Source organism: Equus quagga, chromosome 7, assembly GCF_021613505.1.
Source record: "Equus quagga isolate Etosha38 chromosome 7, UCLA_HA_Equagga_1.0, whole genome shotgun sequence".
Lineage (NCBI taxonomy): Eukaryota > Metazoa > Chordata > Mammalia > Perissodactyla > Equidae > Equus > Equus quagga.
Window position 1 is genome coordinate 130,040,620 of NC_060273.1, and position 16,949 is coordinate 130,057,568.

General features: G+C 39.4%; 1 protein-coding gene across 2 annotated transcripts in view; it reads right to left on the minus strand.

Annotated features, from left to right (window-relative positions):
• The window catches only part of IQGAP2 (IQ motif containing GTPase activating protein 2), a 267,686-nt gene that overhangs the window by 24,249 nt on the left and 226,488 nt on the right, over window positions 1–16,949 (minus strand). For both annotated transcript variants that reach the window (XM_046666170.1, XM_046666171.1), the window contains exons 28-30: window positions 15,614–15,746; window positions 3,482–3,584; window positions 2,802–2,943 (exon numbers count right to left, since the gene is read on the minus strand). In XM_046666170.1, coding sequence (XP_046522126.1) covers window positions 2,802–2,943; window positions 3,482–3,584; window positions 15,614–15,746 — 378 coding nt within the window. The remainder of the gene's footprint in view (window positions 1–2,801; window positions 2,944–3,481; window positions 3,585–15,613; window positions 15,747–16,949) is intronic.

The window sequence follows — 16,949 nt, forward strand, 5'->3', positions numbered from 1 at the left end:
AAAGAGAATTACTAAGAGAATAAAAAGACAACCAATAGAAGGGGTGAAAATATTTGTAAATCATATATCTGATAGGGGTCTTGTATACAGAATATATTAAAAAAAACTCTCACAATTCTGCAACAAAAACACAGACAAACCAATTAAAAAGTGGGTAAAGGACTTGAATAGATATCTCCACAAAGAAGACATACAAATGGCTGACAAGCACACAGAAAGATGTTCAACATTATTAATCACTGGGGCAATGCAAATCAAAACCATCATGAATGCCACTTCATACCCATGAGGATGGCTATGATAAAAAACAAAACAGAAAATAAGTGTTGGTGAAGATGCTGAAAAATTGAAACTCTCATACCTTCTTGGTGGGAGTATAAAATGGTGCAGCCACTGTGGAAAAAAGTTTGGCAATTCCTCAAAAAGCTAAACATAGAGTTATCATAGGACCCAGTAATTCTACTCCTAGGTATATACCCCAAAGAACTGAAAACAGATGTTCAAATAAAAACTTGTACACAAATGTTTATAGCATTACTATTCAAAAGTATATTATTATAGCCAAAAGGTGGAAACAACCCAAATGTCCACGATCAATGTGGTATATCCATACAATGGAATATTATTCAGCCAAAAACATTATGCTGAGTAAAAGAAGCCAGACTCAACAGGCCACCTATTGTATGATTCCATTTATATGAAATATCCAGAATAGGCAAGTTCATGGAGACAAAAAGCAGATTGGTGGTTGCCAGGGACTGGGGAGCAGGGCCTGGAAAGGTGCCCCAGGGATATTGGGGAGCGAGTGCTGAATGGATATGGGGTTTACTTTTGGGGTGATGAAAATGTTCTGGAACTAGATGGTAGTGATGGTCGCACAACATTCTGAATATACTAAATGCCACTGAGCTGTACAGTTGATAAGGTTAAAATGGTAAATTTTATGTTACGTGTGTTTTACTACAATAAGAAAGTAAAAATAAACCACTGGCTGGCTGTACTCAATATGGTGATCACGGGAGTAGACAGCATTTGTTTCCAGCACACAGTGGGAGCTGGGAGCTGCATGAAGGCTCAGGTAAGGAGAATAAAGCACCCTGGTTAAGAAACATCGCTGCCCAACGTGCCTGACTTTCCTGGGTTTGCTTTTAAAGTGTGAATTCCAAAAGTTCGCAGAACCATGGAGCCTCATTCAGAAATGAGTATAAATATACATAAATATATAGGACATTCAAAGTATTTGATATTTTAGACCAGCCAAATTATGATTTCCATCCTTTAATGCAGATATTTGAGTTGACTGCATTTAGGAAATGGTGTTTGAATAACAGACAAAACCGGTTATGAAAACATTTCCTCCCAAAGCTTATGAGAGCATCAGGTACTTGGCTTAATTTAATTTCCATGGCAGAACCACACAATCTGTTTTCAGTTACCTGGATGATTGGCTCTGATAATTCTCAGAGGAACCCAGGGAGCGGAGCCCACAGTTTCCCCCTTTCTCCATTGCCCTGCCCCGCGCTGTCACGCCGCAAGTGTGGACTGACTCGGTAATCAGCCGTCTACAGGAAGCGCCCTCATCTCTTACGAGGCCAAGGTTGTGGATGAGTCCGGCTCTTGGCCTCCATCCTGCAGCTGGGCTGGGCTCTCCCCCATCAGACTTCTGCCTCCTGGGAGGCAGGGACCACTCGTGGCCTGCTCACCACTGTATCCCCAGTCTCAAGCCCAGTGCTGTGGACACAGAGTGGGCACTCAAATACGTGATGTGTGAATGAACGGAGCCTTTGATCTGAGAACAAAATAAACAAGCCTAATAGAAACAGCACATATGGCAACAGAGCACACTGAGAAAGCCTTTTTTAGTCATTTTCATGGGTGAATGAATATCTGGAAATGAGTGCTGTTTGAAAGATGTCAGTGGGAGAAGGGAAAGCTCTTGCCACAAAGGAAAACCACCTCAGAACTCAGGACGTGGAGCTTGGAAGTAATGTGTGAAGTATTATTTAAACACGTATTTATTCCCTTTTGTCCCCATTTCCCACTTCTATCTCGACTGCACTCCAAAATACAACTGTTCTAATACACACCCTTTGGTTTATACAAGTTCTTAAAAACTGTTTCGTTTGATGAGCACGTGTTTTTGGTTCACAGTGTTTTGATTTATGGTGTTGTGTCATGGATCTCATTCTTTTTTATTCTGTGTGTAAAGGACTGGTGTGGAATATCCATGAGGACTTGATAGAAAAAATACAGTATTGATTAAAAGTGTGAATGCCTCATTTGAAGTCTTTGGGAGCAGGAAGTAAAGTATAAATAAAGTCAGGGCTCGTAAACATAGCCAGGCTTAGTTTAATAGGAAAGAGGGCCAAGAAACCAGAAGATATCATTATGTCTTAACTTGTGTGTAGCTTTTACATCAACATTTTATGCCAGAAATTAAATCTGGTTCAAGGTATTTCCTCACTAATCTTTTGACCACTCTGAAACTGGTATTTCCCTCAGTTGCCTAAGGACTTTCACAGGTTGAGTTAATCACTTCATTTCTTAAAGGAAAAGAATCAGATTACTACATGAGAAACTAAAAAACAAGACAGGCCTTATAAACTATTATAGTATTTAGTTCCCTCGTAAGTTATAAAGTGTCTATTATGCTTTGTTTGGTTAGATGTTTGATGGATAACATAATGTATTTGGATACTCAGATATTTTAAAACGAATTATTTTGGGACTTAGCCTTATTTGAATTAGTAGGGTTTAGGACGCATGATTGGAGACACGTGCTCTTTAAGCCCCAAACTTACCTTATCATGAGGCTTTGGCCATCTATGCCTTCACCGTCCTCTAAGCTGTACTTGCTTGTCAAGTAAAGAGAAATCTCAGTCTTTGAGAGTTGACTTAGTGTATTTGCCTTGTTAGGGTCATTGGGGTCAACGGTTCCTTCCCCTGTAGAAAAAGAACCAATGTTATTCTTCCAATTCACTGCTTGTGATGGTGGCATCCACAACATAAGTACAGGTTCTGTGGGAAAGGAAGGCTCAGCAGTTGGACAGATCATGGTCTTCATAAAAAACCACATTCCAATACACTTAAAGTGGCTTTTTAAATCTTTGATTCAAACACCAAAGCAACATGGGACTCAGATATTCAAAACATGAAAAATTACTAGAAGAGAGAACTCTTAATAAAACACATCCTTAGAGAACACAGCAGGGAATTTCTGATAAATGTAGCTGTTTTCTTTCCTTATGATGCAGGTCGCCAAATCCTTTTTGGTGTATCTGGAGCTTACCTAAAAGAATATCAAATTGTTTCACGATCTAGGACACTATGAATTATAGCACCCCTAGTGTAGGAAGTCATTATGATTTAATTAAGCTTAGTATTAAATTCCAGAAAAATTTTGATGTAGGATAGGAAAACCCAACCACGAACCAAACCAGTAAACAAAACCCAGAGGATTGATAGAAGGAACAGCTCTTACCAAGAAAAGATTCCACACTGGGCACCTCTCCCAGCAATTCCAACAGTTCATTCAGTAAGTCCTGTTTTTCAGGCGCAATCGCATCCTGGTGTTCCAAGAGGAGCTGCACGTAGAAAGCAGCACACACACAAAGACAAAAGAAAATTCTCAGCTGCTGCCATAGTTACAGAGCTCCCCTTCTAGGATTTCAGGACAACTTTCTTCGCTGTCATTTGAATCTTAAATATAAGCCTGACGTTGATTAGAGGCCACAGAGAGGCCCAATTTTAATTCTGTCTTAGAGGGAAGTGCCTACTCTACCTCAAGAAATTGTAGCTTTGGGAAAGGTGTTCAGAAACCCTCTTTCAGTGTGAACTGGTGAGATCTGCGGAGTGGCGGCCTCTGCCGCCCAATCCCTGTGCTCCCCTCCCCTGACCTTTGTAGAAAAAGTCAAAGCTGGGAGGAGAGTCTGAAAGAGGCACACGTCTCTCGGCTAACACCGGTAGCAAACTGGGAGGGCATTTCCATATCTCTTCAGAAAAAAACTATGCAGTAATCAATTATTATGCCTATTAAAAAGAAATCATCGCTATTAGCTATTTTAATCTGTCTGGCATTGAAGACCTTCCGCGGGCAGGGATGGCAGAAATGCCCATGTGGTTCCTTGGCCTGAGACCTAGATGCACCAGCTGGTTCCCCCTTCACGATCCCAAAAAAGGATCAAAGGCTGGTAACACGGCTGGGACGTTTTGTGCAGTCACAGAGGAAACATTCTTAACTCCTGAGGAGCAGCAGCACTGGAGGGGAGAACCAGGAAGGACAACACATCTGTTTCTGTTTACATTTAAAATTAATTAAAACAATGTTTCCAAAGTCTGGGACTGGCACTCTTAGGGATAGGAAATATAATTTTAGTTGTTTTGAGTAACTATTTTACAAAACTCTGAATCACAATGATAAAATTAGTCTTTTCCACTTTCTTTTTTTTTTTCTTTTTTAAAGGGATTGTCGTTTTCTCTTTTTAAAGATTGGCACCTGAGCTAACAACTGTTGCCAATCTTCTTTTTTTTTTCCTGCTTTTTTCTCCCCATATCCCCCCAGTACATAGTTGTATATTGTAGTAGTGGGTCCTTCTAGTTGTGGTATGTGGGATGCCGCCTCAACGTGGCCTGACAAGCAGTGCCATGTCGGTGCCCAGGATCTGAACTGGAGAAACCCTGGGCCCCCGAAGCGGAGTGTGTGAACTTAACCACTTGGCCACAGGGCCGGCCCCTCCACTTTCAATCTCTTCTTTTCACAACAATTATATTGAGATAGAATTCACATATCATGAAATCCACTCATTTAAAATGTATGATGCAATGGTTTTTAGTATATTCAAAAAACTGTGCAACCATCACCACTATCTAATTTCAGGACATTTTCATCACCCTAAAAGAAACTCTGCACCCATTAGCAGCCACTCCCCATTACCCCTTCCTCCTAGCCCCTAGAAACCACAGATCTACTTTCTGTCTGTATAGATTTAGCTGTTTTGGACACTTCACGCGAATGGAATCATACAATGTGTGGCCTTTTGTGCCTGGCTTCTTTCACTTAGCATGATATTTTCAAGGTTCGTTCATGTTGCGGCACATATCAGTGCTTCACTCCTCTTTATTACTGTGTGGATATATCACACTTTATTCATTCATCTGTTGATGTGCATTTGTCTCCACTTTCTGGCTATTATGAACAATGTTGCTATGAACATTTATGTACAAATTTTTGTGCAGCCATATGTTTTCATTTTTATTAAGTACATACCTAGGAGTGGAATTGTTGCATCATATAGTAACTCTCTATTTAATACTTAGAAGTTGTCAACTGATTTCCAAAGTGGCTATACAATTTTACATTTCTACTAGCAGTATGTGAGAGTTTCAGTTATTCCACATCCTTGCCAACATTTGTTACTATCTGAGTTTTTGATTCTAGCCATCCTAGTGGGTATGAGGTGCTATCTCATTGTGGTTTTGATTTCAATCCCTGATGACTAGTGATGCTGAGCATTTTTTCATGTACTTATTGGCCACTTGTATATCTTCCTTGGAGAAATACCTATTCAGATTATTTACTCATTTAAAAATTTTTTTTATGTTTTTATTTTCAAATGTAGTAAAATACGTGTAACATAAAATTTACCATCTTAACCATTTTTAACTGTATAGTTTAGTAGCGTTAAGTATATTCACATTGCTGTGCAGCCAATCTCCAGAACTCTTCATTTTGCAAAACAGATGCTCTATACCCATTAAAGATAACTTCTCATTCCCCTTTGCCACCACCATACTACTTTCTGTCTCTCTGAATTTGACTGCTCTAGCTACCTCATGTAAGTGGAATCATATAGTATTTGTCTCTTTGTGACTGGTTTATTTCACACAGATAATGTCCTCAAGGTTCACCCATGGTGTAGCATGTATCTGAACTTCCTTTTTAAGGCTGAATAATATTCCATTGTAGGTATGTACCACATTTTGTTTATCCACTGATGGACATTCGGGTTGCTTCCACCTTTTGGCTATTGTGAATAATGCTGCTATGAACACCATTGTACAAATATCTCTTCAACTCTGCTTTCAATTTTCTTTTTCTTTTTTTTTTTGATGAGGAAGATTAGCCCTGAGCTAATATTTGTTGCCAATCTTCCTCTTTTTTTTGCTTGAGGAAGATTAGCCCTGAGTGATTATCTGTGGCAGTCTTCCTACACATTACATGCGGGTCAATGCCACAGTGTGGCTGATGAGTGGTGTAGGTCTGTGTCCAGGATCTGAACCCGTGAACCAAGGCTGCTCAAGTGGAGCGCACCAAACTCAACCACTATGCCACAGGGTTGGCCTCCTGCTTTGATTCTTTTGAGTAGATACCCAGAAATGGAATTGCTGGATCATGTGGTAATTCTATGTTTAATTTTTTGAAGAATTGCCATACTGTTTTCCTTAGCAGCTGCACCATTGTACATTCCCAATAGTGTATAAGGGTTCCAATTTCTGCACATCCTTGCCAACACTTGTTAGTTTCTGTTTTGTTTTGTTTTGATAGAAGCCATCCTAACCGGTGTGAGGTGGTATCTCACTATGGTTTTGGTTTGGATTTCCCTAATCATTAGTGATGCTGAGCATCTTTTCATGTGCTTCTTGGCCATTTGTATATCTTTTCTGGATAAATGTCTATTCAAGTCTTTAGCTCATTTTTCAATTAGGTTGTTTTTTGTTGTGGAGTTGTAGGAGTTCTTTATATATTCTGGATATTAACCCCTTATCAGATATATGATTTGCAAATATTTTCTCCCATTCTTTAGGTTGCCTTTTCACTCTATGGACTGTGTCCTTTCATGCATAATTGTCCATTTTTAAAATTGTTTACCTTTTTATCATTGAGTTGTAGGTTTTCTTTATAGATTCTGAATATAAGTCCTTTAGATATATTATTTGCAATTATTTTATCTCCTTCTCTTGGGTGTCTTTTCAATTTCTCGATGGCACTGTACAGAGCAAGTTTTTAATTTGGATGAGGTCTAACTTTTTTCTTTTGTTGCTTGTGCATTTACTGTCATATCTAAGAAATCATTGCCTAATCCAAAGTCGCAAAGATTTACTCCTATGTTTTCTTCTAAGAGTTTTACAGTTTTAACTCTTACATTTAGGGCTCTGATTCAGTTTTTAAAAAATTATTTTATTGAGGTCATAATGGTTTATAACATTGCACACTTTCAGGTGTACATTATTATTTATTAGTTTCTGGATAGACTGCACCGTGCTCACCACCAATAGTCTAATTTTTACCTGTCACCCATCACCATATATATGTGTACCTTTACCCCCTTTGCCCACCCCCAACCCCCTTCCCCTCTGGTAACCACTAATCTGTTCTTTTCATCCATGTGTTCATCTTCCACATATGAATGAAATCACGTGGTGTTTATCTTTCTCTGTCTGGCTTGTTTCAGTTAACATAATACCCTCAAGGTCCATTCATATTGTTGCAAATGGGATGATTTTGTCTTTTTTATGGCTGAGTAGTATTCCACTGTATATACATATCACATCTTCTTTATCCACTCATCAGCTGATGAGCACTTGAGTTGCTTCCACATCTTGGCTATTATGAATAATGTTGCAATGATCATAGGGGTTCATAACTCTCTTTGAATTGTTGATTTCAAGTTCTTTGGATAAATACCCAGTAGTGGGATTGCTGGGTCATGTGATATTTCTATTTTCAATTTTTTGAAAAATCTCCATACTGTTTTCCATAGTGGCTGAACCAGTTTGCATTCCCACCAGCAGTGTATGAGGGTTCTCTTTTCTCCACATCCTCCCCAACATTTGTTATTTCTGGTCTTGGTAATTATAGCCATTCTAACAGGCTATATCTAAGTGTATTTCTAACATTCTAACAGGTGATATCTAAGTGTAGTTTTGACTTGCATTTTCCTAATGATTATCAGTGTTGAACATCTTTTCATGTGCCTAATGGCCATCTGTATATCTTCTTTGGAAAAATGTCTGTTCAGATCCTCTGCCCATTTTTTGATCAGGTTGTTTGTTTTGTTGTTGTTGATTTATATGAGTTCTTTATATATTTTGGAGAAATATATATTGTCAGAAATATGATTTGCAAATATTTTCTCCCAGTTGGTGGGTTGTCTTTTCATTTTGTTCCTGGTTTCCTTTGCCTTGCAGAAGCTTTTTAGTCTGATGTCCCATTTGTTTATTTTTTCTCTTCTTTCCCTTGCTAGAGTAGACTTGGTACTCAAAAAGCTGCTTCTAAGACTGATGTCAAAGAGTGTTCTGCCTATATTTTCGTCTAGGAGTTTTATAGTTTCACATCTTACCTTCAAGTCTTTAATCCATTTTGAGTTAATTTTTGTGTATGGTGTAAGATAATGGTCTACTTTCATTTTTTTGCATGTGGCTGTCCAGTTTGCCAATATCATTTATTGAAGAGACTTTCCTTTCTCCATTGTATGTTCTTGGCTCCTTTGGTGAAGATTAGCTGTCCATAGATGTGTGGCTTTATTTCTGGGCTTTCAATTCTGTTCCATTGATCTGTGTGTCTGTTTTTGTATCAGTACCATGCTGTTTTGATTACTATAGCTTTGTAGTATATTTTGAAATCAGGGATTGCGATGCCTCCAGCTTTGTTCTTTTTTCTCAGGATTGCTTTAGCAATTTGGGGTCTTTTGTTGCCCCATATGAACTTTAGGATTCTTTGTTCTATTTCTGTGAAGAATGTCATTGGGATTCTGGTAGGGATTGCACTGAACCTGTAGATTGCTTTAGGTAATATGGACAATCTAAGTATGTTTATTCTTCCAATCCATGTGCATGGAATATCTTTATATTCTTTATGGCATCATTGATTTCTTTCAATAATGTCTTATAGTTTTCATTGTATAGGTCTTTCACCTCCTTGGTTAAATTTATTCTTAGATATTTTATTCTTTTTGTTGTGATTACAAATGGGATTGTATTCTTAAGTTCTCTTTCTGGTAGTTTGTTATTAGTGTATAGAAATGCAACTGATTTCTGTACGTTGATTTTGTGCCCTGCAACTTTTCTGTAGTTGTTGATTATTTCCAACAGTTTCCTGGTGGATTCTTTAGGGTTTTCTATATATAGGATCATGTCACCTGCAAACAGTGAGGGTTTCACTTCTTCCTTTCCAATTTGGATACCTTTTATTTCCTTTTCTTACCTAATCGCTCTGACCAAAACCTCCAGTACTATGTTGAATAGGAGGGGAAAGAGTGGGCACCATTGTCATCTTCCTGTTTTCAGAGGGATGGCTTTCAGTTTTTCCACGTTGAGTATGATGTTGGCTGTGTGTTTGTCATATGTGGCCTTTATTATGTCGAGGTATTTTTCTTCTATACCCCTTTTATTGAGAGTTCTTATCATAAATGTTGGATCTTGTGAAATGCTTTCTCTCCATCTACTGAGATGATCATGGTATTTTTTATTCCTTATTTTGTTAATGTAGTATATCACATTGATTGATTTGCAGATGTTGAACCATCCCTGTGCCCCTTGCATAAATCCCACTTGATCATGGTGTATGATCCTTTTAAAGTATTACTGTATTTAGTTTGCCAATATTTTGTTGAGGATTTTTGTGTCTATGTTCATCAGTGATATTGGCCTGTAATTTTCCTTTTTTGCATTGTCCTTGTCTGGTTTTGGTATCAGGATAATGTTGGCTTCATAGAATGAGTTAGGAAGTGTTCCATCTTCTTCAATTTTTTGTAAGAATTTGAGAAGGATAGGTATTAAATCTTCTTTGAATGTTTGATAGAATTCTCCAGAGAAGGCATTTGGTCCTGACTTTTGTTTTCTGGGAGGTTTTCTCTTACTGTTTCAATCTCTTTGTGATTGGTCTATTCAGATTCTCTATTTCTTCTTGATTCATTTTTGGGAGGTTGTATGAGTCTAAGAATTTATCCAGTTCTTCTAGGTTATCCAATTTGTTGGCATATAGTTGTTCATAGCATTCTTTTATAACCCTTCCTGTTTCTGTGGTATCCATTGTAATTTCTCCTCTTTCATTTCTAATTGTATTTATTTGAGCTTTCTCTCTTTTTTCCTTAGTGAGTTTGGCTAAATGTTTGTCAGTTTTTATCTTCTCAAAGAATCAGCTCTTTGGTTTCATCAATCCCTTCTATTGTGTTTTTTTTTTTTTTGTCTCTATTTCATTTATTTCTGCTCTAATTTTATTATTTTCCTCCTCTGCTGACTTTGGGCTTTGTTTGTCTTCTTTTTCTAGTTCTGTTAGGTTTAGTTTAAGATTTCTTATTTGAGATTTTTCTTGTTTGTGGAGGAGGGCCTGTATTGCTATGAATTTCCCTCTTAGAAGCACTTTTTCTGCATCCCATAAGAGTTGGTATGATGTATTCTCATTTTCATTTGTCTCTGGGTATTTTTTGATTTCTCCTTTGATTTCTTCATTGATCCAACAGTTGTTCAGTAGTATGTTGTTTAGTCTCCACATATTTGGCACTTTCCTAGCTTTTTTCTTGTAGTTGATTTCTAGTTTCATAGCATTGTGGTTGGAAAAGAGGCACCATATGATTTCAATCTTCTTAAATATATTGAGGCTTGCCTTGTTTCCCAACATATAGTCTATCTTTGAGAATGTTCCATGTGCACTTGAGAAGAATGTATATTCTGCTGTTTTTGGATGGAACGTTCTATATATATCTATTAAGTCCATCGGGTCTAGTTTTTCATTTAATTCCACTATTTTCTTGTTGACTTTCTGTCTGGATGATCTATCCATTGATGTAGGTGGGGTGTTGAAGTCCCCTATTATTATTGTGTTGCTGCTAATTTGTCTCTTTAGGTCTGTTAATAGTTGCTTTATATACTTTGGTGCTCCTGTGTTAGGTGCATATATATTCATAAGTCTTACATCCTCTCAGTAGAATATCCCTTTTATCATTATATAGTGCCCCTCTTTGTCTCTCACTGCCTTTTTTATCTTGAAGTCCAGTTTGTCTGATGTAGGTATGACAATACCTGCTTTCTTTTGTTTGCCATTTGCTTGGAGTGTTGTCTTCCATCCCTTCACTCTGAGTCTGTCTTTAGAGCTGAGACGTGTTTCCCTGAGGCAGCATATTGTGGGTCTTGTTTTTTAATCCATCCAGCCACTTTGTGTCATTTGATTGAAGAACTTAACCCATTTACATTTAGGGTGATTACTGATATATGAGGGCTTAATATTGACATTTTATCTCTTGTTTTCTGGTTGTTCTATATTTCCCTTGTTTCTCTTCCCTTGTATTTCTGACTGCCATTTCAGTTTGGTGGTTTTCTGTGATGGTTTTCTCTTTATTTATGATTTCTGCCTCTGCTCTGGTTTTTTGTTTAATGGTTACCGTGAGGTTTGTATAAAAGATCTTGTAGATGAGACAGTAAATTTTCTCACAGCCTTTTATCTCCATTAACTAAGCAGGTTCCATCCTTTCCTCTTCCCCTTCTAAGTTATTGTTGTCACAAATTATTCTGTTTTGTGTTGTCAGTTTGTGATTAAAATGAACTGTTTATAGTTATTTTTTTGATGTTTTCCTTCCCTTTATCTTTTATGTTATAATTGTTTGCTAACCTGTCTTCATAGAGAGTTGCGATTTTCTGATTTTGTCTGTCTATTTATTTCTTTGTTCAAGGCTTTGTAAACCTTTGCCTTTTTGTTTCAGGTATGAGGGAATCCTTGATCATTTCTTGTAAGGGAGGTCTGGAGGTGATGAACTCCCTCAGCTTTTGTTTATCTGGGACAGCTTTTATTTCTCCATCGTATCTGAAGGGTAGTTTTGCTGGATAGAGTATTCTTGGCTGAAAATTTTTATCTTTCAGTATTTTGAATATATCATTCCAATCTCTCCTAGCCTGTAAGGTTTCTGCTGAGAAATCCACTGAAAGCCTGATAGGGGTTCCTTTGTAGATTATTCTCTTCTGCCTTGCTGCCTTGAATATTTTTTCTTTGCCATTGACTTTTACCAGTTTCACTATTATATGCCTTGGAGAAGGTCTTTTTGCATTGGTGTCATTATGAGTTCTATCGGTTTCATATATTTGTAAGTCCAGTCCTTTCTCCAGGTTTGGAGGGTTCTCCAGTATTATTTCTTTGAACAAGCTCTTTGCTCTTTTCTTTCCCTCTTCTCCCTCTGGAATATCTATAAGCCTTATGTTGCATTTCCTAATTGAGTCGGATATTTCTTGAAGAATTTCTTCATTTTTTTATAGTCTTAGTTCTCTTTCCTCCTCCACCTGAAGCATTTCTATATTTCTCTTCTCTAAATTACTACTTCCACAATGTCAGCTCTGTTTTTTAAGGTTTGTTTTTATCTTATTTATTGTATTCTTCACCTCCAGAATTTGTTTGGCTTTTTTTTTTTTCAGAGTTTCAATCTCTTTTATGAAGAATTCCTTCTGCTCATTAATTTTGTTCCTGAGTTCACTGTCTTTCTGAGTTTTCTTGTAACTTATTGAGTTTCTTTATGACAACTATTTTGAATTCTCTGTCATTGAGATTGTACATTTCTGTGAATTCCAGACTGGTTTCTGGAGACTCGTCATTCTCCTTCTGCTCTGAAGTGTTAATGTAGTTCTTCTTGGTGTTTCACAAAGTGAGCCTTTGCCAGCACATAGTGGTGGTATCATGTCGCAGGTGCCACCTCCCACCTCTGTTGGGGGGAGGGGTGAGGTAGGAGCTGTGTTTTCTGAACCCACTGCTTCTGCTGGAAGTTGCATTGATAGGGCTTGTCTGCATTTGCCTGCTGGCCACAGGTGCTCTGGTCCAGATCCACTGCCTTGGCCAGGGACCAGCCAAGCTGGTGCACTAGGTGGAAGGGGAGGGGCACTTTCTTTCATGCACTTGGGCCTATTCTGCACTCATGGGAGGTTCACCTGTACTGCTGCACTTGGTGGGGGCGCTCACGTGGTGGCTGAGCTGTGCCACTGGGTGTGGAGCATTCCCATGGGCCAGGCTGCAACTCTGAAAGCAAAAGTGTTCACACGCCGGCCTGCCTGCTCCCCTGCCTCTTCTTACAGACGTGCATCAGCTGCGTGGACACTTGCAACCTAGATCACTGCTGCTGGCAAGGGGGAGGGGATCCACTCACCTCCTTCTCCTGCTTCCTGGGGATCCAGTAGCCTCACTTTCATATGTATGGCCATGTGGATCTCTCAGAAGTCCTATTGTGCTTTGTAGGGAATCCTCTGTTGGTTAATGAACGTCTGTTTGGTTGAATTTAGTGGGGAGAGAGTAAGGGAACAGCTCGCTCTGCCGTGATGCTGACATCATTTCTCCTCTCTGATGCATTTTGAGTTCATTTTTGTGTAGAAGGAAGGGGTCCAGCTTCCTTCTTGGCATGTGGATTTCCAGTTGTCCCAGCACCATTTGTTGAAAAGACTATCCGTTTTCCATTTAACTGTTTTAGCCTCTTGTCAAAAACAAATTGACTCAAATTTGAAGGTTTACTTTTAGATTGTCAGTTCTAACCCATCGACCAGTATGTCTATCTTTATGCCAGTACCACACTGCCTTGCCTACTGCCTTTTCCATTCTCTTATAATCTTTAAGATTAGAGAAGGAGAGTATCTGTTTAATGTTGCATTTTCCTTGACATTCCCTGACACTCGCTCACCGGGTTTTTAAGAAAAGGAGAAGAGGGCTCAGATGCACAGCTTCAAGGAAGCAACTATACCCTGCAAAGGGATGATCCCGGCAGCCGCTTCTACCCTTTATTCTGATAGCTACAGAATATAAAAATTTCCTGAAAATATCTCCTTAAAGAGCTTATTTTGATGTTCTACATGGTCCCTAGAGAACAAGAAACAAGCACCTGGCCACAGGCTTGGCAAGTGGTTCTGCTGCTGTGCCTGCGTCTGCACATGGACACCTCCTCATCGAGACAGACAGTAAAATTGCAGACAGTCTCTCTGCAATTACATTACTCCCACATTATTCCATCTGCTTCCAATCCAACACACGAAGAAATTCCAAATCGGTTACAAGCTATGTTTCCCAGGACAGGATTCTGTTTTCAATTTTTGTTAACAAAAGGAACAGACTATTTCTCCTTGAAGACTAACAGTCTGAATTAACACAGGAACATTTCCTCTCTGCTATCCATGGGAAAGAATCTCTCATTCTAAAAGAGAACTCCCCACCACTTTTTCCGCGTGGGGACACTGCCGTCAGCAAACGTGCAGCCAACGTGTGGACATTTTTTTGAGATGGATGTCTACTACAAAAACAGACACATGGGCTGCTGCTCAAATATGAAGGAGTCTACTTGCTCATTAGAAAATTAATTTTGCAAACGGTGCATTGCTGGACATGTTTTGTGATTTTTGGTGTTCCTATACAGAGAAAAAAGGATAGCCTCTTCATTTAATCAACCAGTTCACCTCTTCAGCTGGTCGTTCAGCCCTGCCTTTGTTTAGGGTCATTTAAAACACTATGGAGAGCTTGTTGTAAATGTCGAGGCGGTTCCCTGTGCCAGCCCTGAAAGAGGGAAATCCAAAGTAGACCCAGTCTTTGTTCCAAACCCATATTCAAGCTTTAGTATCTTAGAAGAGCTTAACGATAAAGACTGAAATTTTGAATAGTCAGTTTTGCCACTTGTTAGTAAATCCGGTTTGGTGGGGAGCAGGGGCAGGACCTTTGAGAGGTGTGTATGTGTTATACTTTCCTCCTCGTTGCGTGTATAATCCGCAGTTGGGTGTCTCCTTCCCCAGGGTTCTTGACCTTCAGTGTGCATCTGAATCACCTGGGATCTTGTTAGAATGCAAGTGCCGATTTGGCAGGTCTGGGGTGCATTTCTAACTCGTCCCCAGGACTTGGCTTGGAGTAGCAAGGTCCAAAACTATTCTTGAAATGGTTACCTTTTAAGAACCTAGATTTTTCAGGAAATAAGTTCCATTTCCTCCTCTAATCAAACAAACTCTCAATGCTTAGGCTCTTTTTTGACTTTAAATGACTGAAAAGCCATCTAAGGCCCAGCAAACTGCCCTGCCCCCAACAGGCACTTAACTTGTGGCCGATGGCGGTGGTGTTTGCATGAGACCCAGATGGTGCCGTTACGACACAGCACAGACTGTGAAATGGCCTCCTTCTAAGAAATAGGGGTTTCCAGAACAATAGAAGTGATTCTTTGCAGGCGGCTGTTGTTGGGTGGGGGTGTTTATTCCCCCATTTATTCCCTATTTCTCTACGTCCAACATCAGAATAGAGAGAACATTCTCATTTTCCAAGAAAATTCCTGGCAAAGTTGAGAGGATTCCTGAAAGGGGGAGAGACGGTGTGTGGGGGTCCAGGCAGTGCGGCCTTGGTGGGTGGGGAAAATACCAGGGCCTGTCCTGCTCAGGGCTTACACTGCACATTCTCAAGCTGACTTGTAAATGGATCGTGTAAGAAGTAAACTTTGCTGGTTTGGGAGGAGTTTTATTAATGTGTAAGAGTCAGGGTATAAATAATCGAAGGTCTCTTAGGATTAATAATATAAGGTACAGCGCATGCTTACAGTAAGCCCCATGGAGACTAAGCGTTTTCAAGATAACAGCCGTCTGAACCGTGGTCCCTGCTAAGACCGCCCCCAACCCCACTTACTGAATGCGTGCTGATGATTTCTTCAATTGAGATATAAATGACTGGCTTGCTCACTGTCACCACATCTGTGTATTTATCCATATTAAACTTTTCTTCCGGCTCAAGGACATTACATGCTTCTTTGAAATATTTCCTATTAAAGGGAAAAAAAGGTCTTAAGACAGTATCAAATATCAAAATAGTGAGGGCATCCTGAGTGACGGTAAAGCCTTGGTCTCCAAGATAAACCTTGGGGGCTTACTACAGCCTCTTCCAGGCCGGCTCCTGATGGTGCAAGCCGAGACCACGTTTCCAGACGTCGGACCCAGCTCCTCAGACAGGAATGGAGAAAGCAGTGAAGGCCACAGGCCCTGTCAGTGACCCAGTATAATCAAATGATGGGCAGGTTGTTTAAAAAAATGCTATTATTTTAAAAATGGCCCCTGAAATTTAAACAAAAGTGTCAAGACTGATAATCCTTGATGTAAGACTCAAGTCTTTCTAGAGAAAACAATCAGAAAAGCAGTTCATCAAATTTGCTCCTTCAAATGGCACAAGCTCCTGGGTCTTCTAACGAACTGTCAGAGCTTCTGTTACCAATTTGACAATAATCAGTAGAGTTAAGCCTACCCTACTCTTAGTTGATGCAAACAGCAGTTGCTGACTGATGGAAAGACTGTTAAGGCTAGACACACGAATACATACAGTGCCCCATCCCTGCAGTCTCAGACTCTAACAAGTCTGCTATTTAAGTGACAGCAAATTTAGACCAAGAGGTCAAGAAAAGCCAGGCGTGCTGTGGCCAGCTTTAGGAGTGGTCCCTTGCTCAGGTAGAAGGGGTGTTTCATTCTATAAAGTCGTAAACGTTTCATACACCTGAAACCATCCTTGGTTTATCTCCTAAGGGTACCCAAGGCTTGTCCAGCAGAAATGACCTCTAACCTTGCCAACCCAAGGCTGGGCGAGGGGAAATGGCAGGCAGCCGTGTTGGGGTCGGGGAGGAGCATGTTCCCATGTGACTATTGGTCTTCCTGCACTTTTTTGGCTATCTTTTTTCATGAGTTGCTAAGGAACACAAAGCATAAACATGAGTGGAAGAGGAAAAGAGATTTAAGAGGAGGTGAGGAGAGGTTTTTGGTTTTGTTTCTTTATGAAGAAGCACTGGAACCATAGATGGTTGATAGAAATAATCTAAGAGAAAAGGAAACTCTAATAGCAGATATGGGTTTACCGGAAACATATATTGCTGTTTTGGTCAGTGAGGAGAACTAAAATTAGCAGCTTGAGAAATCAAAACTTTCCTTTTTTTTTTTAAGGATTGGCACCTGGGCTAACATTTGATGCCAATCTTTTTTTT